Genomic DNA, 24,198 nt, shown 5'->3' on the forward strand with positions numbered 1-24,198 from the left:
GCCTGAATGTCTAGAGCAGACTGTTCCTGTGCCAGAGAGAGGAGATAAGGTCAGAGAGGTACTAGAAAGCCTCATCTTGTAGGACTTGTGGGCCACTGTAAGGACTTTGGCTTTTACTTGGAATGAGTTGGGGAACGATTGAGGGATTTTGAGCAGAGAAGTTTCATGATCTGAATAGACTATAAGGAGCAAGCATGGAGGCAGGGACCAATTGGGAGGCTCCTATAATAGTTTAGGCCAAAGATGATGCTGGGTTGGATCAAGATGCCAGTGGCGAAGGTGGTGGAAATGGAAAGATTGTTGATCGATTTTGAAAGTGAAGCTGAAAGACTTGTTCATGGGAATGTGAGAGAAATGGAGATGTCAAGAATCGCTTCAAAATCTTGCCTGAGCAACCAAGAGGAATGAGTTGTCACTTGCTGAGATGGAAAGAAGTTGGGGGAGAAGCAAGTTTGGAGAAGACTGAAATTCAGGCTTCTGTTTTTGACATGCTACATTGACAATGAAAATTGGAATTCCACATGGAAATGTCAAGGAAGCAGAGACAGGAGTCTGGAGATAAAGGGAGCAGCCTGACTCAAAACCCTGGAGCCGTCTTCTCCTCCCTCTTTTATCCATCATTTCCAGCCAGTCACTGAACACTGTCAATTTTGCCTTGAAAAGCATCTGTCTCACCTGCCCTTCTTTCTACATTCACCACCTTCTCCATAAGACATAAGCACTCCTTACCTGGTTGATTGCAACCTCATCTTAATCAGTATTCCTCCCCTTCCTCTCTTCAATAAATCCTGACAATTGCCACCAGATTTATCTTCTTAAAACACTGATGTCCTGTCATTTGTCTGCCCAGAAACTTCCAGTAGTGTCCAAGTTTCCTTAGCAATGGTCCTCAGACTCCAATGTGCAGAAGAAATTGCTGGAGATGGTCATAAATGCAGACCATGTAAGAAGTTCAAGGACTTTCCAGGCCCCACTATCAGAGAATCTTCTGCTGGTCCAGAAGAGGCCCAGGAATCTGCATTATGAAACAACCCAGGGATATGAGATATGCTGTTGCAGCCGACAGGATCTGTGTGGAGGAGTCCTCTCACCTCAGTTTAGCTGGTGAGTTTGTGAAGAAAAGGACTGTCTCCCACTCGGTCTGAGTGTCCTTACCTAGAGCAACACAGCACCAGGCACACAGTAGATGGACAATGACAAGAAGAGTTAGATGCATGAAACTTCATGAGCTTCTTTTCAAGAGCAGACTTTGAATCCCTGTAGGATCTAGTGTGTGCTCATAGATACTAGATAAATGAACCCTTTCCGTGGTTTGATTTAATGTAACCAATGTGTTTATAATGCTGTAAGCCCAGTTCTTCAGCTAATAATTTCATGACCCGAATCCCATTTCCAAATGTGCGCTTCCCAGTGACCACGTTCCCCTCAGTGGGCAGACCTGTGAGCCCCAGGCATTGAGTCGGAGCTGTTTCTAAGGTAGTTGTGGAATAAATCACTCTGTTTGTGCCCAACTCTCTTTCCACTTTAATATTTTTATCAAATTACATTAACTATTTTTAAATAACTTAATTTTCTACTAGTTATTGAACATTTACGAGTTACAAGTCACACTGTTAGGTATCTAACGTCCCCCAAATCTTATATGCAGGTAATATTTGTTATGCACATTTCATGGATTAAGAAATTTGAGTCTCAGAGAGGTTAATTAAGTTGCGTAAGGCAGTCCAATTAGCCCATGGAAAAGCTGATTCAAACTGTCTGTCCCCAGTGCCTGTGCCAATGACCTCTGTATGCACGGCCTCCTCTGGGGAGGTCCCCACTCAGTAACTAGCCCATGTCTATAAAAACTCCTTGAAAAAGTTTCTTTTACTCAGTTTTTCCACTCTCTCCTCATATTCTCCCTCAATTCACCATAATCAAGTGTCATTCTGTGATTTTTCTCATCAAGGTCACTAATGACCAAATCTTGCTCTCCCCAACAGTCACTTCTCAGTCTTCGTCTCATCTGATCTTTGCCTCCACAGGCTGTGCTGATCAGCCCTTCTTCTCAAGGTGCATTTTGATTTGGCTCTGGGACTTCACACGCTTCTCTTCCCCATTTCACTCCCTGGGGGCTCCTTCTCTCTCTAAACTCACTCCTTAGGTGATCTCACCCAGGACCTTGAGTTTAATCACATCTCCTGATTTGATATTTGCAATCCCAGTCTTTCTCTGATTTCCATGTGTAGATATTCACTTGATTGTTCAATGAGCATCACAAACTTAACTTGCCTCAGTAGCACTTCTGATTGCTCACTCCCAACACCTGGTCAAGCTTGATTGGAAAAGTCAGAATAGTGCATGGAGCACTCCACATGTGATGGGACAGAGAAGAAGTGTCGGTCCCCCAACCTTGTGTTTTGCCATTGATGGGGCCTGGTGTGAGCCGTTAGACATGAAGGGAGCCATGAGCATTGTTGATGTAGAGCAGCTCCAGGACTCACTTCCACAAAGCACAAGTTCTCATGTGCTTGTTACGTCCTGTCCAGGAGACTTCCCTACACATAACAAAAGATGGCTATTTTATTCAGAAACATCTTTATGAAACTGATTCCATGTCCAGAGAAAAGGTGGGCATGGAGGAGAGGGAGGGATAAAAGGAGACCAGCTAAATGACTCCAGAGGCTGATCTTACCTTATAATCCATGGACACAGATGTAATATGAAGATACAGTGTCAACCTCATGGTTTTAGCAACTGAAATAGAGACTGGCTTCATGGGAAATAGAACTAGACCAACAACACAAAGTGAGATGCCTTCATTCCTCCTTCAGGGAAACATGTAGTTACTTGTTGCTTCACTGTTTACCCTCTGTGACCACAGGGTCTTCCTCAGCTGTTTCTCTCTGCTTCTCTCGCCAGCTAAGCTTGCTCTGTTTGCGCGTGGCTCGCCTTGTCAGCCAGCCCCCAATCAGTCCCCATGTTTCAGTCTAGTTTCTGTGTCTCTTGGTTCAAATCTCAAAAAGAGAAATCTGATTGGTTGCTGGATGCCAATGGGTTGTATATCCACACTTGTGTCTGTGGCCAGCGAGAGTGAGGCCATGTGGGCTCACAAGATCCATGAGCTGGGGCACTTCCCAGCAAAAGGGACTACTGTATAGTAAATTTCAACCTATTGCAGACTGTATAATTGCAAAGAACAAAGAAGAAAGTTCATGTTTTCCTTATAAACACTCCCTGAGAATAAACTTTACAGATGATGGTTAATGAAAATTAAAGAAATAGGAATCAAATGCCCTGAAAAGGAAGCATTTATGTAAAAAAAGAAGAAATACAGAAGATTGAAATGAAAAGGAAAGAAAAGATGGGAATCAAGAGGAACAAAACAGAATTTACCAAATGAAATGTCTCCCTGAGTACGTGTGCATGTGAGACGGGTAGATAAGCAGGGAAAGAATGAATTGGGCTTTTAGAGAAACAAAAATGCAAAAAGGAGGGGCAAAAAGGGAACGTATTAGTTGGATCGTAGCCAATTTCCCTGCTCCAGACATCTGGAGCCAAGACAGGGAAAGGTGAGGAGCTGTCCTGTGCCGCAGCTCTTTTGCCTCCACGGGGGCTGGTTACTTGGGATATTTACATTAAATTAACGTGGCTGGCTATGGCTGTGTTCAGCACTTGGATATGCGGTTAAATAATCAGTGTGGTTTGGCTGCTGGTTTCTTTACTGTGGTTAAATAATTGGTGTTGTCTCGGTTGCTAGCTACTTTATAAATGTATATGTGCACTTGTTTCTCTCTTTGCTTTCTCTTGAGCAATTGTGACAAGCTGTTGGCAGAAAAGTGGCTGTGACCAGCTTTTAAAAAGATGCTTTTTCCCCTTGTCATTTATGCTTCCCGAGATGCTTTTCAAGGATTTGGGAATCTTAGAGCCTTTTCTTCTGGGGATCTGGACAAAGCACTCTACGTAAGGAAGGAATTCAGTTCACTTATTTTGTTTGTAGAATAGATATAAGGCTGAGCCTACAGGCATCTGTGGTTTTTCAGAAATGGGCCCCACTTTTCTAATGATTCATGAGGCTCTCAGATTCACCATGAGAACAGGGAAAGAACACTGTGGTGATGATTGGACAAGACATCCCTAAGTGCAGGCACTTCCCATGTGATATGCATTGCTAGACCTCTAAAACCTAGAACAGTCCTCGATATCCTGTAGGTGCTCGATACTTGTGGAATGAAAGCTGATATCAGTGAAAATCATAATTCAAGATTGACATAATTTCTGTTCCAGAAAGTAGCTTCATTTAGTCATTTTGATGATTTGTTTAATAATTGTTAAACTATCACAAACTGTTCTGCCCTGGGAAACTCTCTCCTCTCCAGATAGCTCTGTCCCTTCTCCTATCCCCAAATGCAACCCCAACTCCAGGCAAATGATGATCAGGGCAATTAATCCTCTTTCAGCAGCAAACTGACTGGGACAGCCGGGTCAAGAGACATCACAAGTCAGGGACAAGCCTCCACCTGACATACACAATGAATTCCAGTGACAGATATCTACAAATCACGGATGAAGGCAAAGTCTTCCACTGCTGCTAGAGACGACAAGGTTCTCAGCGTTCCAGAGGAGAAGGAGCCCAGTGCTCCACGTTTGAAGTCAGATGCAGAGAGGAGACTGGTGTTTCAGAGCAGGAAGGTGGTGAAGAAAGAGCAGTTTTGTTCCTCAAATACGTCTCATCAATAACAGGACAACTTCACCTCTAATAGAAGTCCAGAACATACATTTATGTCAGCCATGCAGTGGTCACTCAGATAAAACATTTTGAGTTTTTCCTGATCTATTTTGAGGGGTAGGGAAGAGAGGGGAGAAGTTCCTAAGATTTTAAAGAGATTTTGGAAAGATTCTTCAGAATTCATTGATTTTGCCATTTTGGTAAGAAGTCTTGCCCTTTGTAACAGGTATTCTTTAACACTTTTTTGACGGTTGCTGGTCAAGTGGAGGAAAACTGTCAGGAAAGGCAAACCTTTAAGCAGTTGTCTTGGCTCTGCACTGGGCGCTATGGAGCAAGGAGGGGCGATGGCCAAGCATGAGGGCCTTAGCACATCACTTTCTGGGTGTTCTCACTTATTAGTGGGGTGCTGTTGGATCACTTAACCTCCTTGAACTTAAATGTCTTCAATCTTTACCTTATTAATTTTCTGAAGACTTAAATAATAAAGCATGTCTTACGCAAAATAAGAGCAATTAAAATTAAAGCTATAATGAAATATAATTTTCACCTATCAGATTGGCAAAGATCCAAAAGTTTGATAACATGTTGTGTCAGTGATGATGCAAGGAGAGAACACTCTCATACACGGGTACCACCTCTATGGAGAACAGCAGATCTCTCATAGATAAATAGAGCAACTGATCCATCACAATTTAAAATGTACCTCCTCTTTGACTCAGTAATTCCACACCTAAAAATGTATCCTCTAGCTGTATTAAAGTACTTATGAACTGACAACATGCTAAGATGTTCATGGCTGCATTGTAATAACAAAAGATTGGAATTTAAGTGTTCATCAATAAAGGACTGGCTGGGGCCGGCCTGGTGGCGTAGAGGTTAAGTTCGCACGCTCCACTTCAGCAGCCTGGGATTCACTGGTTTGGATCCCAGGCAGGGACCTACACATCGTTCATCAAGCCATGCTGTGGTGGCATCCCACGTGCAAAATAGAGGGAGATTGGCACAAATGTTAGTTCAGTGACAATCTTCCTCAAGCTAAAAGAGGAAGATTGGCAACAGATGTTAGCTCAGGGCCAATCTTCCTCACCAAAAAAAAAAAAACCCAAATGAATAAAGGATGGGCTAAATAATTTATAGAAACCCAAAATGGAATATTGTGCACTCATCAAAAAGGATAAGTAAATAATATGTAAGTGTTCTATGAAGTGATATGGAACAGTGTTCAAAATATATTGTTAAGTGAAAAAACAAGGCAAAGATCATTGATTGAAAAATATATTTATGTTTATATATATATGTAATATCTCTGGGACTGCATACAAAAAATTGATAATGGTGGTTGAGGGAACTGGGTACCTGAATGCAAAGGTGAACGGAGGCTTTCTGGATACCGTACACTTGTTTAAACCTTGTGTTTTTTATACTATATGCATGTATTTCCTACTCAGAAATTAATTTTTAAAAATTTTAAATAAACTAGAAAGCCAAAAGAAAAAAAAAAAAAAAACCATGAAAGGGGCTTTGGTAATTAAATGTATGTCTCTGCATGAAGCAAAGATCTATAGCATAAAGCCACCTATCCAGAACTTCCTAATCAGAGGACAATTGGGACAGAATGCTGACTCAGGTGAGAACTCAGTAAATATTTTTGGGATGGATAACTGAATTATATGAAAGATCGTATCAATATAAATGGTTTGGGGAGATGTGTACAACTTTTGGATTTAAATGGCATGTATGTCCTCACTTTATTTTTTTAATGGACAAAAAAGAAATACTCAACTTAATACACTACTTAAGTAGTGAAGTTACACATGAAAAGATTCAGCTTAAAGTCCCTTCTAGGTTAATACAGAATGTTTCCAGGGGGATTCAGGGCAGTTAAACCCTTCACGGTAAATGCATAACATAGACATTCATCAAAACCCACAAAACGTACAACACAAAGAATGAACTCTAATGTAAACTGTGGACTTTATTTAATAATACTGTATCAATTTTGGTTCATGGATTGTAACAAATGTACCACACTAATAAAAGGTGTAAATAACAAGGGAAACTGGGCACGGGGAGGGGGAGAGGGGATATGTGGGAATTCTCTACTCTCAGATCAATTTTTCTGTAAACCTAAAAGTGCTTTAAAAAAATCAAATCTATTATTAACAAAACAAAAAAAAAAAAGAAGAAGAAGAAAAGAAAGAACAACAAAGTTGGAAGACAAAAAAGTCCTTCCTCTTCCTGGAACATACAGTAGGTACTCAGTAAATATCTGTTGGCTTCAACTGAACCAAATTCAGTGAAGAATGAGCAGGCAAGTGTGAAAGCAGATTGAAAGCACAGGAAGAGTGTGAACTCATCAGCGATGTATCTGATAAAGTCCTGGGAGCTACATTTCATTAAAAAGAATCAGACGGCTTGTAATCTTTATCAATCTAAGATCACAGATTTTTTCCCCAAGACACTTTATGACAACTATATATTTTCAGCAATAAAGATGTAAGCAATTCTAATATGTTCCCCCAAACTCTTTGAGAAGGATTAATCACATGACCACAAATTATGCTCGCTTGTTGATAGGTATTTTTGTTGTTGACAGTTTTTTTGGAAGCCTGTTGTCCTTATATAGATCCTTACAAGATGAAAAAGCAGATTTTTAAGACAATTGATAAGTTCTCTTAAGAATTATGCTATTTTTATTCAGAGAACAGTTTATCCAGATTTATGAAGTAGTTATGAAAAAGTGTCTTGATTTCAGGAGTGGAAAACAAGATTTGAAAAGAAGGTCTGGCGTGGCTTTGAAGCATTCTAGAACGCGCACTGTAGAACTGACCCCAATTATGGGAGAACTTAGGGCATAACGCGCAAATGTGCGCGAGGTGCTGTCTTGGAGACATTCCTCTGGGGCAAGCGTGCTGACCGTCTGCCGCCGTGAGGGTGAAGCCGGCTGCGCCTCGCATGGTCTACACCGAGCCCTGCCATTTGGGCTTGAAATCTCTGCTTCATTAATATCGCTTTTGCAGAAAGTATGCAAGTCAAGTTTCCTGAGAATTGGAGAGCCTGCTGATTTTGTGGGATTTCCTCTTGTTATTAGATGTTGAAACCCAGCCAGGGTCTTGATTTCCGGAGTCCCAAAGCAGTGGTGGGGGCCCGTTTTCCGCCCCTCGGAGAACAGCTGCTCCGTCTGCGCCGTGTGGTGTGAGTAAACGCGAGATTGTGCTGCCCTTTTGCAGCTTGGAGTTATTAACGACATTCTTTGAAGAATCAGAAGCTTTTTTGTTACATTTTTATTAATCTTCACACAGTGGTGGACCCTTAAGTTCTTGCACCTAACAACTTATTTGCCTGTGAAACCAAAGAAAATAACCAGTATCGACTAATATAGCACAGAGCTTCTCCAATTACCTGTGGTGTGAGACCAGATTATTGTTTCCGTCTGCACAGACAGATACTGTTGTAAAACAAAAAAGCAATAAAAACAGATCCATGCTCTAACCATAACTGTGAGATCCCAGCGTCTCTGCGGATGTCAGGCTGCAGTGCCCCTGAAGGGGGCCAAGCGCGGCCAAGTCACCTCTGTGTCAAGGGGGCTTTGGGAAGACGACGTGATATGACCGAAGTTTACTCAGACTTTAATACGACAAAATTACTGACTGTTTCTAGTCAGGGTTGGAAGAGTCACTCAGTAAGTACGAACTCCACCCTGTCAAGATCCGCAGCCTCTATCCGAGCTGAACTCGCAGACATTTCTCTGTTCCAGGTAACTGCTGGTCGTCTCCGCACTTCCTACTTGGAAAAGTTCTTATCTGCAGAGATAGAAAGACACCGAACCCCATATCACCAAAATTAAATGATAGCTACAAAATAGAAGCCCCAAGTTCTTATGATTAGATTCAGTAGACCGAAAATTACTCTTCCGAACGGCTCTGAAAGGATCCAGATGCTTACGCCCACGTGCGCGGGCCCCTGAGGAGCAGTCCGCGCACGCGCACAGACGCGGGCAGGTTGGCTGGGCCAGGGGGCAGCGGGCGCCTTCTCTTCTCACAACACCCTCGACTTTCCTTCAGGGAGCAGCCTCTCTCTCACTCCTAAGGTACGTGGGTGTACGACCCACACCAAATGAGGTTCCAGCACTTTGCCCAAAACTTTTGGGGAAAAAAGTAATTATTTCTATTGAGATTGCAAGAATATACATAGTGTCTTTTCTTATCAGGTTTTTTTTTTTTGTATTGTTATTGGAAGGATTGTCAGGTGTGGGCTGGGCCAAATGGTGTACGTATTTTACATTTTAAAGGTGTAGCTAGATCACCTTCCAGAAAGGACTCACATTTCCACCAGCAATGTTTGAAGGCATCCTTAGGAGAACCAGCTGTCACAATGCTGTGACATCTTACCCTGTCTGTGGGTGTTAAAGTGACAGCTCATCGTTTTCTGATTTCCTTTCACTGACTACTAGTTAATTTAAACATTTTTGTCACTCGTTTATTGACATCTGGATTTACACTTCTGTGAATTGTCTATTTACATCTTTTCCTCATTTTCTCTTAGACTTTTTCTTATGTTTATGAGTTTTTTACCTTTTAAAAAATTAATCTCTTGTCATCTGCTTTATAAATATTTTTTCCAGATCTGTGGTGTGTCTATTGACTTTGGTATGTTTTCCATAGACAACCTCTTAATTTTTTTATATAGTCAAATATGTATGTTTTTCCTCTGTATCTTCTGATTTTCTAGTCTTGGTTATATGTATATAGCCTAGATTTTCTTATTTGAGTTTTTTATATTTAAGTTTTTATCTGGAATTTATTTTCACATTTCCTTCTAGATGGATGGCCAGTTTTGCCAACATCATTTATTTAAGAGACCATACTTTTCCCACTGATTAAACCATAACCTTCGTGAAGTTGATATATGACAAAGATTATGGTTTAATCAGTACCAGTTGGATTTAATTATTAAGGCTGCATTACATGTTCTGATACCTCACATTTCAGTTTTATAGTTTTCTTAGGAATTTTTAGTCATTAATTTTTCCGTATGAATTTTAATATAATTTCATCCAATTCCAAGAAAAAATCTGTTGGGATTTGAATTGGAATTGCACTAAATTATATATTATTTGGGAGAGTTAACATTTTATTATATGTATCCTTTTCTATGTATCCAGATCTTATTTTAGTTCTTATAATAATATTTTATAGCTTTATTCATATAGATCCAAAGACTTCCTTGTAAAATTTATTTCTAAATATTTTATAGCCTTTGTTACAATTATACATGAAGTGTGTTTTCGGTTTTCCTTTCTAGGTGCTTATGTCTAGAGTACAGAAAAGTTATTTTTCTATTCGTATAGAATGTAGGCACTTTACCAAATTTTCTCATTAAATCTAGTAATTTTTTATTAAGTACCTCTTGGGTTTTCTAAGCATGCAATCATACCATAAGCTATTTCAGTTAGGGACGGGCCAAGTTATGCTCTTATAACAAATAACATTAAAATCTCAGAGGTTTCTCACAATAGAAATTTTTTTTTCAGTTATGAAAAAACTGCTGCAGGCGCCAGGTGTCTGTGCTGTGAGTGTTGGCTGCATTACAGGCTGCTCTCACCTGGTAGCCACCCTCCACCCCCGCGCCGGTGACACCGGGAGGCTTCCAGGTTAGGCACTTACGGAAAGAGAGGACTGGAGGATATGAACACCTTCTCTTAGAAGGGATGGGTGGCATCCAGTCTCAGCCTGCTGGCTAGAACTAGTCCTGTAGCCCTGCCCAAATGCAAAGGGAATGGAGAAATGTAGTCTTCTGTGTGGCCAAGAAAAGGGGCCATGTTTACTAAACATGGCCATAGTAATGTTGGCCATGTTTACTAAAAGAGAGAGTTTTATATCTTCTTTTCCAATTTTTATATCTATCATTACATTTTTTGGTCTTATTACAGTTGTTAAAATTTCTAAGAAACTATTAAATAGTAATGATATTGACGATTCCTGTCTTATTTCCAATTCTAATGGAAATGGCTCTGGCGTTTGATAATTTAAGCTAATATTTGCTATGGGTTTCTGGTTGGTATGTTTTATATCATCAGTTTCTACCTAGTCCTCCTTCATCTGAAGTTTTATTAGGAATGGCTACTGATTTTATTGTATGTCTTTTCAGCATTGTTTGATATGATCATATCTTTTTCTCCTTTAATTTATTAGTGTAGATTATGTGGCTACATTTCCTATATTTAGGTCTCTAGAATCTATTTTGGTCTTAGAGGGCTATTAGTTTGAAACACTGATGTGTCTCAGGCTTAGTGTCTGCACCTGTGCTGGCGGCACCCAAAACAGCCTTGCCATTCAGTCATTGGCTCATCTGACCATGAGACCCAACCACACACAAGGACAAAACTGGGAGGTCAGCTGCTGACTGACGTTACAAAGAGCATACACACACAGAGAGGGGGTGATGGCGTTACATGTGTTATCCAAGGAGTGGGGGGCTACAGGGAGACCCTCTCCCATAATCCCTTAAAACTGGGGGCCAGAACCATTTCTCTGATAAAGACACCAACGTACTAAAGGCCCCAGATAAAGAGGAGGATGGAGGTGCCATGATGAATGCTCAGAAGAGAAGTGTCAGTTTGTGGGTACTTGTGTGCATACGAATATATATGCACACGCACATGTGCATGTGTGTGTGCCTGCATGTGCATATACATGTGTGTGAGTGCATGCATGTGAAGGCATGTACATGTATGTACATGTATGTGTGTTTGGGGGTACAGGCAGGAATAGGTGGGGTAAGTATTTGACATTAGTCTTCCAAATTAATACATCTTGTAATGACAGTAATGACTTTGGGTGTTTTCCAGAAGAGTCACTGCATGTTTTTAAGTAGAGTAGCAATTTGGTCACACGTATGTTTAACAGCAATGTGGAGGATTACTTTAGAGTGGTGGTTCCAGAATGCGGTCTAAGGATGCAAAACTTTCTTAAGAAGTTTCTCCTGTGTCGTAAGTTTATGTTGAAATAAGAAAAAACAATAGGACAATGTATTAAGTTCTTTAGAAACCTAAATGTATTCAATTTAAAAGCCTCTATTCTCCAGTTATTCCCTCCCTGCCTTTGGGGTTTCAAATCCCCTTTGCCTAATAAAACACTAGTGTTAATAGTTGGTGGTAAGGATTTTTGTTTGTTTGTTAATATTTGACACAATTTAAAAGTTGGTATCTCTTTTCAAAGATATTCCTTTTTTTTTTTTTTTTTAAAGAATAAACTAATCTATGAAAACCTAAAGTCTAGGAACCCCTGAGAGGACTGCTTAATCAGAAATATACCTTTGTAATTTATATATACTCCTGGGCCCCTGGGGAGGCATTCAAGTGTATGGAGTAGGTACAGGTATACATATTCTGAAAAAGTCTCCCAAGTGATTCTGAGATGCTTGCCTGGTTAAGAACCTCTGGTTTGGAGGAAGAGGTGGGAAATAGCTAGTGGTCAGCAATGGTGAAAACTTCAAAGAAACCAGGGCAATGAGAAGACAGGATGGTTGGATATGAGAGACATTCTCTTAAATGGAATTAATAAGACTCAAGGGTACAGAGATGGTTCTTGAGGGAGATGTAAGGAAAGATGGAGTTCAGGACAAGGTCCCAGATCTTCATCTGTGGGAATGACTCAACTTTGTTGTGCATGAATGTGCTTCCCTTCCACATGGGGTTCCCATCCTTCTATTTTATTCCCAAGAATTCATTCCTCCTAAGAAAATAGCAGAGAGACAAAGAGAAGACTTTTGGGAAGAATGGGGTGGACATTTATGATGTAAAGTAGAACAGAGAATTCTAGAGTAGATATTGCTTGGTTTCCACTGGATGTCTGCCACAAAATATTCATATTCTCTAGTTATAAAAACAAAAACAAATAAACAAAACAGGTGAGTGGGTGCCTATGACTTAAGACTTCTGCTAAGTGGTGAGCATCCTTGACATCCCCCAATGGCCAGCTGACATACTGCTAAGTCCCCAAAGAGCAGAGATCTGCCTCCTGCTTCCTATCTGCCATATTGCTAACGCACCAAGAGGTAATTAGCATTCATCTTTGACCCTTTCATTCTTTCATTGAACCACTCAACGTGCTCTGGGAATACCTTTTCACATGTAAAACCTTCAGAACTATTCCATATTCTTTAACATCTCAGGGTCTCTGTCCCTAATGAGGACTGAGAATTAACTGTTGGGTAGAGCAAAGTTTCAGTCATTAGTGACCTTGATGACAAAAAGATGGGATGAAATTTTATTATAGCTATTTGAGGGAGAACATGAGGAGAGTGGAAAAAGCAGGTAAAAACAACTTTTCAAGGAGATTTCATAGAAGTGGGATAGTTACTGAGTGGGGACTTGGGGTCTGGGAAAGGTTTGTTTTGGGTTTTGTTTTGTTTTAAGATGGGAGAAAGTATAGCCTATTGTAGGTTGATGGGCATGATACAGCAGAAAGGGAGCTGAGGCAGCAGAGGGAGAAGTCATTGCAAAAGCCAAGTCCTGAGTAGGTGAGAGGTGACGGCACTGAGACGGGGGAACTGGAAAGACGGGAGGTGCTGGCCAGTGAAATGACACTCCAATTAGATGTTCCGAACTAGAGATTTTCCCGGGACCCGGTCATGTAAATACCTAGGTCTAGGGTACGATTAAGAGTTGGTTGAATGTGAGGAAGTCAAGGAACTGAGAAGCCGAGGTTGTCAAGAATGAGAAGAGCAGTCTGGAGAGAAAAACAGCGAGCCAAACACTGAAACCATGAGGAAGTGCATGCCCGAGAGAATTAAGCCTGAAGCCCTAAAGCGGCTGTGGTGGCCTGTATTACCTCAACTGAGCGAGATGAAACTGTGTTTCCCAGAATCCCCATCCCTACGTAGTTCCATGTTAGTGATGGCCACAAGGGAAATTTTATACCAGATTTAGAAGGAGGCCGTGAAGCAGCAGCCATGTTATCTTTATCCTGCGAGGGTGGTGGAGGGTCCCAAGCATTGTGGCAGCTTGCACCCCTTGTTGCTGATTTGAAGCTCTCCCGGGCTGGGGTGGGCCTACACCTGGACCTGAGCTTCCTCAGCTCCCTCCAGCTCTCCTACTTCAGCTTCTCCAAGTCCCAGACAAAGAGCATGTCAGCTCCACGGTGAAGGGCGCAGCTGCCTTTGAGGTCATCCCCTGAGTCATCGAGGTTGGAAGTGATGAGGGAGACATCAGCTCCAGTTCACCCCCTCTGCTTTCAGTTTTCCTCACAGCTTCCAAATTATCTCAGATTTCTTTCCCAACTGTCTGTCTGACCAACCTATGGCAAATTCGGGCTTGATACCAGGTGCAGAAGCAGCAGATGGCACTGCCTGCTGCCCCAGCTCCCACAGTGTGGAAGGTCTCCTCTCCATGAGAAGTCCTTCACCTGTCTTCCTCAGACACTTCTCTGCCTGCCACAGCCTCCACTGTGTGTGACAGACTGACCTCTCTCCTCTGTGTCCAGAGCGGTACTGGTTAGGTGCCATCCTTGGGAGGATTGAGGGAACAGCCACTCAACTCATTTTCTGTCTTCCGCGGCTCCCGGGAGCACTCCTAGTGGAGAAGGGCTAGGGAGAGGAAGAGTCAGTAGGTGACTGTGAAGGACCCAACAGCACGATGTTCAAGGGAGCTAGAGATTTCAAGGGAGGGGGAATAAAATTGTTTGGAAGTGGAACAAAGGAGGAACAAAAAGCCTGTGTACCCCGCTTCAAGGTCTGGTGGATGCGGGTTACAGAAGAAAAATCAGCCAAAGACTGGTGAGGGCTAAAGTGGAGGCTGCGCCTACAAGGGTCAGCTTTGTTGTTGTTGGTTCCAGCTTTATTCAGATATAATTGACGTATAACATTGTAGAAGTTTAAAGTGTACAGGATGACAATTCGATAAACATATATTGTGACATGTTTACCGTAGTAAGGTTAGTTAACACATCCTTCGTGTCGTATAATTACCATTTTGTTCTTGTTGTTGTTATTATGGTGAGAATATTAAAGCTCTACTCTCCCAGCAGCTTTCAAGTGTACAATACAGCATTGTTAACTATACTGCAAGTTTGCACCTTTTGACCAACATCTCCCCATTTCCCCTACCCTCCAGCCCCTGGAAACCACCCTGCTACTCTTTGTTTCTATGAATTTGGTTTTTACAGATTCCATACATAAATGACATCATACAGTATTTGTCTTTCTCTGACTCATTTCACTTAGCATAATGCCCTCAAAGGCCATCCATGCTGTCGTAAATGGTAGGATTTCCTTCTTATTTATGGCTGAATCCATTGCATATATATGTGTATTATATTTTCTTTATGCATTCTTTGTCTATTGATGGACACTTAGGTTGTTTCCATGTCTTGGCTATTGTGAATAACACTGCAATGAGCACAGGAGTGCAGATATCTCTTCAAGATAGTGATTTCATCTCCTTTGGATATATACCCAGAAGTGGGATTGCTGGATCATATGGTAGTTCTATTTTTAATTTTCTGAGGAGCCTCCATACTGTTTTCCATAGTGATTTACCAATTTACATTCCCATCAACAATGCACCAAGTTTCCCTTTTCTCCACATCCTTGTCAGCACTTATCTCTTGTCTTTTTGATAATAGCCATTCTAACAGGTGTGAGGTGATATATCACTGTGGTTTTGATTTGCATTTTCCTGATGTTTAGTGATGTTGAGCACCTTTTCATGTACCTGTTGGCCATTTGTATTTCTTCTATGAAAAAATGTCTATTCAAGTCCTCTGTCCATTTTTTAATCAGATTTTGTTTTTTTGCTATTGAGTTGTATGAGTTCCTTATACATTTTGGATATTAATTCCTTATCAGATATGTGGTTTGCAAATATTTTCTCCCATTCCGTAGGTTCCAGCCGGGTTTAAGTTAGAGCAAGAAGGTGAAGATCCAGCTCTGAAAGTAGGTTGAGGATATGGGAGATTTTGCTGAGAACACATTGAAAGCTCCGCTGTGGAGGTGGGGACTTTTTGGGGGGGAGAGGAGAGGAGTGGGGGACAGACTTGTAAAAGGAATTAACTCAGTTTAAGAGATGTACAGAGTGATATGGGGACCGGTGTCAGGGTGATGAGGGATGGCTTGCAGGTCTGGTGGCTATCAATGAAAACCTAGATGTGAGGCACAGTGGTCCTCATGGTCTCCGGGGCTCATGGGGGAGGGGCATCCTTCCTTCTCCCGGCTAGTCACAGCCTCCTTCTCCTGCTTGGTCTATCAGGCAGCTGATAGCCCCACGGGCCTGTGAGACTGGGGTGCCAAGGTATCCTCAGAGCAGACAAAGCTGTTGAGCCCCTGCAATCTCACTGAGCGCTGTCTCAAGGCCAGGATGGGCAAGATTTACAAACAACAACAACAACAACAACGTGAGGACCTCTAGAGCAGTGGTTCTCAGAGCTTGGTCCCCAGACAAATGGCAGCAGCAGCAGCATCCCCTGAGGACCTGTTAGAAATGCACATTCTCGGGCCCCACTAGTCCTACTGCATCAGGAGCTCCAGGGGCCGGCCCAGCAATCTGGGTTTTCACAAGGCCACCAGGCAAGTCTCATGCTAAGGTGTGAGACCCACCATTCTAAAGGAATTCAACAAACATCGGCTTAAAGATGCAGCTGAATGTTCACCTTGTTCTCATGAGCCGAAAATCACAGAGCATTCAAGACGAAAGGACTTTTTCACGTGTCTGATCTGGCCTTGAACTTTACATGTGAAGGATCCAAGTGACAGAGAAGGAGTGTGACTTGTCCCAGCCCTCCTGGCAGGACTGAGATTACAATTCCAAACAACAAAAACACCTAGAGCCTGGAAAATTGTTGTTTTGAGGCGCCACACAGTTGCAGCCTTTCTAATTTTTAAAAAATATGGATTAATATTGTTTGCTTTCTATGAGTCGAGTCAGAGCAACAAGGTCTGCCTTCACTCAGCCTGGTTCTTTGAAGGTTTATTTTGTTTTGTTTTGCAGCTTGCAGAGGGGCAGCTTCCTAAGGCAGACCCAGCGCCTCGGAGGAGTGCTGCAGCCTCCCCAGGAACAGGCTTTCCTGCAGCCTGATAAGTCTGCATAGCCTGTGACTGCGTTCTCACTTTTGCCATTTCAAATTCGCTTGGCCTCCGGGGAGAGGCGGACAGCCCAACTCTGCGCTCCCTGCAGCCCGGCTCCCTTTGCTTCTGGAGAGGAGATTTAGCCTCAATTTTTGTGACAGATGGAGTTGATAGTCTCTCCACGGAAAGGGGAGGAAAAAAGCGCCAGTTTTTGACAGGCCGCAGACGCCCGGTGCCTCTGGTGGTCGAAGGCTGCGTTGCGCCACAGTTAAGGTAGTTCGCCAACTCCCGCGGCGGGGCTGCAGAGGCTGCTGTACCAGGCGGCTGCCTTCAACCCCAGCGAGGGACTGAAACTTACACTTTAATAGAAACCTCGGTGCGTGCCAATTTATCCCCTTCCTTTATGTTGTGGCTGCGGCCAGATGGTACTGCTCAACATTCCTCAAGATTTTTAATGCTATTATTATTTTTTCATCACTGTCCATGTTAGAAATTTATATTCCTAAAAAATTTATTTGGTTGATTGGATTTCTTGCAATTGACAAGGATGCTGGCTCAAGGGCCATACCTGCCCGATTAGCAAATTGGGACCCGGGTATTTGGGGAGGGGTAGGGGGAGGGTTGTAATCTCATCAGCATCCCCCTAACTAAAGTGCGTGCCTCTTGTGTGCGTTTGGGTTTTGTGTTTTTTTTAAAGTTTTAAAGTCCTACATTAAATTCTCGGATTCCCCTCTCCCCCCTGTGATGATCAGGACCCAAAGACGGGGAACTCGAAAAACAAACTAAATTCTGAACCCCCTGCAAGGCACAGATGGGGGCCAGGGAGAATTAATAAAACTTCCAAAAAAAAGGAAAAAGAACCAAACAAAAAGGCCCGTGACCGAGCCGGATGCAAACAGCTGCCCCCGAGCCCTGCCTGCTGGTTCTGTGCGAGAGCAGCGGCTCCGTATCCGAGCCTCCTTAAGAGTAGGAGGAGCTCCCGGGCCTCTGTCAGGCTCCTTAAGCCGTTCCTTTCAAGCCCTGAATGCCTGAATGTGAGCTGCCCGCCACCCTCCCCGCCCTCCCCCACTCAGCCACCCCACTCCAGCGGCTCGTAAAAAAAAAAAAAAAAGTTTCAACAACAACAGGCAGAACCAATAGCATCTCGAAAAGCCGGGAAAGGGGGCCGAGCAAAGGGCGAAAGAGAGTGGAGAAAGGAGAAAGCGGGCAGGCTTGGAGCGCGCGGGGCCGGGGCTCGGCAGCCGGAGGAGCGTTGCTAATGTTTTTGTTTGTTTGCTTTTCCATGCATGCATAATGAGGGGGCACCGCGGCACCACGCGGGGGCTCCCGGCCCACTTTTGTATTTAAAGCCTCGCTGCGAGCGAGTCTGCAGCCGGGCTCAGCGGATCTGCTCCCCGGGCTCCTTGTCACCCGAGAAGCCGCCGCCGAGGGAAGCCCGGGAGCCGCTCTCCGGCCGCGCCGAGTTTCTTGTTCTCCCTGCGCTGCCCGGAAAGGGCTCCCCGGAGCTCGGTCGAGGCCGGGGTCGCCGCGGGCGGAGGGGGAGGGGACGCGGGCGGCGCACGGACCCCAGCCAGGAAGCGGCGCGATGCGAGAGCCTGCGGCGGCGGCGGCGGCGCGACGCTGAGCCCGGGAGGAAGGAGCCGCCGCGGCCGCACAACGGATCTGCAGGCGCGGAGCAAAATGCACCCGCGGCGCCGCGCGGTCCTGCAGCCCCGCCGCGGCCCCGCGGCCCGCAGCCCCCCGGGGCGGCAGTGAGCGCCTCCCGCCACCGCCAGGGGCCGACCGGAGGGGCTCGTCGCGGCTGTGCATCTCTAGGAAGCCCCCGCAGCCCGAGCGAGAGGCGACCTTCTGCAAGCAGCGGGGCACCAGCAAGCGGCGCGCATGGATTTATGAAAACACTCATGCAAGAAGTTGGCAGGACTGGGGCTAACTTTTCCACCGGCTCCGCGTCCGCCGCTCCCCGCGCCTCATCTCCTTTCCCCTCCTCGCCCGGCGGCCGCCGCTGCCCGCGATGGTGGCAGGACTGCTGGGCGGCGGCGGCGGGGCCCGCGGGTGGACCGTGCCGGGCGCCTGGCTGTGCCTGATGGCGCTGCTGCAGCTGCTGGGCTCGGCGCCGCGGGGCTCGGGGCTGGCGCACGGCCGCCGCCTCATCTGCTGGCAGGCGCTGCTGCAGTGCCAGGGGGAGCCGGAGTGCAGCTACGCCTACAACCAGTACGCCGAGGCGTGCGCGTCGGTGCTGGCGCAGCGTGGAGGGGGCGACGCGCCGGGGGCCGCCGCGGCCGCCTTCCCGGCCTCGGCCGCTTCCTTCTCGTCTCGCTGGCGCTGCCCGAGCCACTGCATCTCGGCCCTCATTCAGCTCAACCACACGCGCCGCGGGCCCGCCCTGGAGGACTGTGACTGCGCGCAGGACGAGAACTGCAAGTCGACCAAGCGCGCCATTGAGCCGTGCCTGCCCCGGACGAGCGGCGGCGGCGCGGGCGGCCCGGGCGCGGGCGGGGTCATGGGCTGCACCGAGGCCCGGCGGCGCTGCGACCGCGACAGTCGCTGCAACCTGGCGCTCAGCCGCTACTTGACCTACTGCGGCAAGCTCTTCAACGGGCTGCGCTGCACCGACGAGTGCCGCACCGTCATCGAGGACATGCTGGCCGTGCCCAAGGCGGCGCTGCTCAACGACTGCGTGTGCGACGGCCTGGAGCGGCCCATCTGCGAGTCGGTCAAGGAGAACATGGCTCGCCTGTGCTTCGGCGCCGAGCTGGGCAACGGCCCGGGCAGCAGCGGCTCGGACGGGGGCCTGGACGACTACTACGACGAGGACTACGACGACGAGCAGCGCGCGGGGGGCGCGGGCGGAGAGCAGCCGCTCGACGACGACGACGGCGTCCCGCACCCGCCGCGCCCGGGCGGCGGCGCTGCAGCGGCGGGCGGCCGCGGGGACCTGCCCTACGGGCCGGGGCGCGGGAGCGGGAGCAGCGGCGGCGGCCGCTCGGCGCCCCGAGGCGCCTGGACCCCGCTCGCCTCCATCTTGCTGCTGCTGCTCCCGCTGCTCTTTTAGCCCTCACGCCCCCGCCGTTGGCTGCGGGAGGGCCCGCGCCAGGGCACCTGTGGCTTGGGGACAGAGGGCATGGTTGGGGATGCTTTCCAAAACGCTTTCTAAGTGGACTCTGCCTAGCCGGTCTCCCCGCCACGACTCTTGGCACTTCCCTCTTCCCGACCACGACTTTTTGGACATTCTCCCGTGCCCCCATCCCAGTCTCCAGAAACTCCCAACTGGGGAGTTTCTGCCGTGCAGAAACCGGCCTAGCTAGAGTTCAGGACGCCAGGATGAAACGGCGCAGGGGAACAGCACCGTGGTCCTGGACCCCAAAGAACAGATGCTGACCAGTGGGCCTTAACAGTTTCAAAGGACTGGGCTCGGAGCAGAGGGTTGAAGGAGGGTTTATATTTGCAAATAGGCCGGTTGTTAGCATTTTTCCTGAGGGGGGAGAAAAGTGCCTGTATCGACTTTTATTGTGGCCAGTGAGGACATTGCAATCGTAAGTAAACGGAAAAGTCCCAATTACTGATTTACTCGTTCACTCTTGGTATCAGCGCCCAGAATTCTCAGTTTGCGGGGAGGGATGGGAGAGTATTAATATTCCTGAATTAGTTTTGGATGACTTTGGGCCCTTGACCTTAATTTCATTGCCACCACTCTGATCTCTTAACACATTTAGGATTAAGGGCCAAAAAATGCTGATCTAAAGAGTTGCCAGTGACGTTGAACAATGCAACTTTTTATTTAAAAGAGCTCTGCACTGCCGTCTATGAAAGCCTCTGTATGATGTTTGTTTTGTTGTCATTTTTGTTCTTTACATCAAGAAATTGTATGTACAAGTATGTGGAGAACATATATTCTGCTTTTATCAGGGTGCTAAGCCCTGGTACTTCTTATATAAAGTGTATTAAAACTGGGGTTTGTTACCAGTTGCTGTACTTTGTATATAGAATTTTTATAAATTGTATGCTTCAGAAATAATTTATTTTTAAAAAGAAATTAAAAATTTTAAGTCTGCATCCATGTTACACCTTTCCTCCCTGAAATGTGTGGAATCCATCTGTCACCAGGGATCCAACCCCACAGTCCACTGTGAAGTGTGCTCTGTCTAGACCAGTCTTAAAATGTACAGTGTATTTTATAAATTTGAAGTTAACATTCTTATTTTCAAGAGAATTTATGGACATTGTAGAAATGTATAAATGCATTTCCAAACTGCCTTAAACATTGTATTTTTATAGACATCATTTAAAAAAAAAGTCTTATGTTTTAAATAACTATGGCTTCGTGTATTTTTTTTGTTATTTGTTTTATTAAAATGTGTACATCAGTAAAGAGTTTTAAATAATGAATATGGTGTAGTTACTTTCCCAAGTTACATTGTGGTTAACCTAGTAATGGGTAAGGAGGGGGGTGGAGGGGCCACTGGGAATCTATCAACCATCAACTGAAATTAAAATACAGTACAAGACAAGAAATGAGGGGTATTATTTCTGCCTTTAATTTAATGATCAATTAGACATCTGTAAATGAGGCAGCTAAAAAGATATAATTGGCCTTCATTGGTTTTTACATTTGTGCAGAGAACACACAAAATAGTGTCTCTACATGATTTGGGGATAATCCAGACATCTCTTTCCCTACCTTCCTTTCTGCTGGACCCCCCTCCCCCATCCCCAGGAGTGTCCTCTCTGGCTACTAGACAGTCTCGTGCAATCAACCATGCCAGTAACATCTGTTACCAATAGGTCTTAGGAAACCTGCACGACTCAGTACTTCAAAGTCATTTTCACACTTTGGGTGAAAAAGTACAAAATTTTGTTACAAAACATTCAGGCGGGCAAAAGTAAACACACTGGGGAGAGGAACAATTACCAGAACTTGTAATATTGTTGTGAGGAGTTGTTTAGCAGTGGGCTGAAGGCTGGGTTCCTGCCAGAGCTACTGATCTGCACTCAAACGCCCTTAGATAAATAATTACACTCTTAAGCTGTGTCGAGTGCGGATACACTTGACCTTGTAAATAGAAATGTTTGCAGTAGGAATAAACTCCGGCATTGGAAAATCTTTTAAACATTAACACAAAAGAGAGCGCTCTGTCCTCTGGGGATTTGAGTCTGAACCTCGCCAAGTTAGGCACTTGCAAGGGGGAAAAAAAGTTTATTTATCTTCTATTCCTGGTGTTTATTTAAAGCTTTTCATTTTAAACGCGGTGATTGGAAGGCAAGTCAGGAGTTTAAAAGTCACCACAAATAAACTTTGTCTGAGGGGTCGACAGATTAGCAAGATCTCCTGTCTCTTTATATGATATTAACATGTGCTGAGAAAACATAACCAGATTTCTCGGCTGCCTGAAGTAATTAACAAAGCTATGCCCCCTTCCAACTTCCTCCCACCCACTCCCACCCCCTACTTTGGAGGTTTCTTTTGCCTCTAGCTCACTCTTTTCTCAGCTTTTATGGAGGGATTCAAGGCACTTGGATCCAAAACCAAGATTGGTATATACATAGCATCAGCAAGTCTGAGATGGTGGTAGTGTCAGATGAGCCTAGGAGAGTGGTGTGTGGCTGGAATCCCCGGTCACCTGAATGGCTGAGTAAACATATTGTTAAAACAAAGCTGAAAGCGTTGTTTCTTTGGGAAGAGAACAAAGAGTTTTCCAAGAGACTTGTAAATGAAATCAGCTTTCTTTACAAAACCACGAGTTAGCAATGGTCCTGCGTTTGTCCTTAAATATATTTAAATCATCTCCATCTCATGTTATTTTAACACACTCTTGACTAAAAGTTAAGTCTTTGTCCCAGTAAAAGGCCCAGTTTTCCCCAGTAAGAAGTAAAAGGCATTAGCACTAGAAAAGGCCTGATAATTAACTGCTACAATAAACTCACGACTTGATTTTACAGGGTCTTGTCAAAAGCATCTGCCTGGAATAAATCAACACAGCTCACTCTTGGGGAAAGAGGACACAAGGCTTTAGGCTTTCTTCCTGGAAGAAAGTGAACATTGATCGGTGGTCCATTTTAATTTAAACAGTTCTACCCTGGAGCCCAGGAGTCCCCTCATCCTTCTACAGACCTAGTGGATTCCAAAACAGGTTACTGAGATCTAGGACCTTCGGCTGTCAGCTATGGGATTGTGTGTTGCCATCTGCTCCTAGGCAGAAAGGATTTTCACAGATGTTAACATCTGTAATATCTCATGCTCTCTGGGGAGCCTGTGGAATTTTGGACATTTGGCCATCTCAAATGTCTCGTGGAGAATGCCTGGAAGTACCATTACTGAATGAAAAGGTATCTCTGGCTTTTCCTGGGCATTCTCAAGAAGTGCCACACTTCTGACAGAAGTCTTCCAAGGTGAGAGCTACTCCTTTTGGATTTCACGTAAAATCCTGTGTCCTCGTGGCCGTTCCCATTTCCCCAGTTAGCAGGTTTGTATTCTCAGTGACAGTTTACTTGTCTTTGGAGGCACTTCAATGACAAATGTTTAAGGGAGTGTGGGACAATGGTGGAGAACAAGGAGGCAGTTCATTGAACTGACAGTGACCATACAGTAAATAGAAGGAGGTTCAGGCTTCACTGCTCACCCAAGCACACAGCAACGCTTTTGTACATGACCACAATGGACATAACATAAGGTCTCTGTTTATCTTCAACAATATATGGCAATGTACGCAAGCAATACACGTACGTGAGGTGGAAAAATGGCTGGAGGGAACTCATTCTTGTACTAAGTAGCAGGACATCCCTGCGCATGGGCAGGACCCCTACAAGTAAGAAAGCGGCTCCTAGTGCCAACTGCCGTAAACTTAAGGGGCCACCATGCTCTGACACACCCAGGGTGCACTCCGGCTCTCCCAATGTGGTCCGCGTTAAGTGTAGAAACCACTCAGAACTAGTAGTCTCTCCCTTTTAGAGTCAAGAGAAACCTCCTGGAGTGGGTTCCCTTCCTCAACAGTCCCTGTGTTCGCGCCCCAACTCCATCCCAGCAATGCTGTGTACTATAGACTAAAAAGAGGGGGAAAATGCCATGAGGACTTTCAGAGGCATCAAACGCTGCATTGAAAACCTTTCTGCTTTAAACTCTGGCTTTGCATTGTTAGCTTACTGGGTTCAACAGTGGAAGTCCTCAAACATAACCTCATGTATCCCTTTTTGAACCTATAAAAAGAAAAGCATACATTATTTGCTTTTTGACCTCTTACACCAAAGAGCATCAGAAACGTTGTCAGTTGACCCGGTTTCTCCCAGCTACCCAAAACAAGTTTGTTGAGAAGCATCATGTTCCAAATGCCTGTGGCCCAAGAGTTGTTCTGGGAGGGTTGGCTTTCCAGTGAGTCTGACAGCCTTGCGAGTTAAGCGAAGCTGGATGTTACTGTATTCTATTTGAGGGATTG

At 45.0% G+C, this 24,198-nt stretch overlaps 1 protein-coding gene across 1 annotated transcript; it reads left to right on the top strand.

The window, feature by feature from the left end:
- Positions 1 to 18,673: 18,673 nt before the first annotated feature.
- Positions 18,674 to 21,157, top strand: GAS1 (growth arrest specific 1). The gene has a single exon (XM_087444313.1). It carries the CDS (start codon positions 18,783 to 18,785, stop codon positions 19,821 to 19,823), a length of 1,041 nt encoding a protein of 346 aa, XP_087300439.1. The 5' UTR covers positions 18,674 to 18,782; the 3' UTR covers positions 19,824 to 21,157.
- The last annotated feature ends 3,041 nt before the right edge of the window (positions 21,158 to 24,198 follow it).

This window comes from Ceratotherium simum, chromosome 20 (genome assembly GCF_057802395.1).
Source record: "Ceratotherium simum simum isolate JZ-2026a chromosome 20, ASM5780239v1, whole genome shotgun sequence".
NCBI lineage: Eukaryota > Metazoa > Chordata > Mammalia > Perissodactyla > Rhinocerotidae > Ceratotherium > Ceratotherium simum.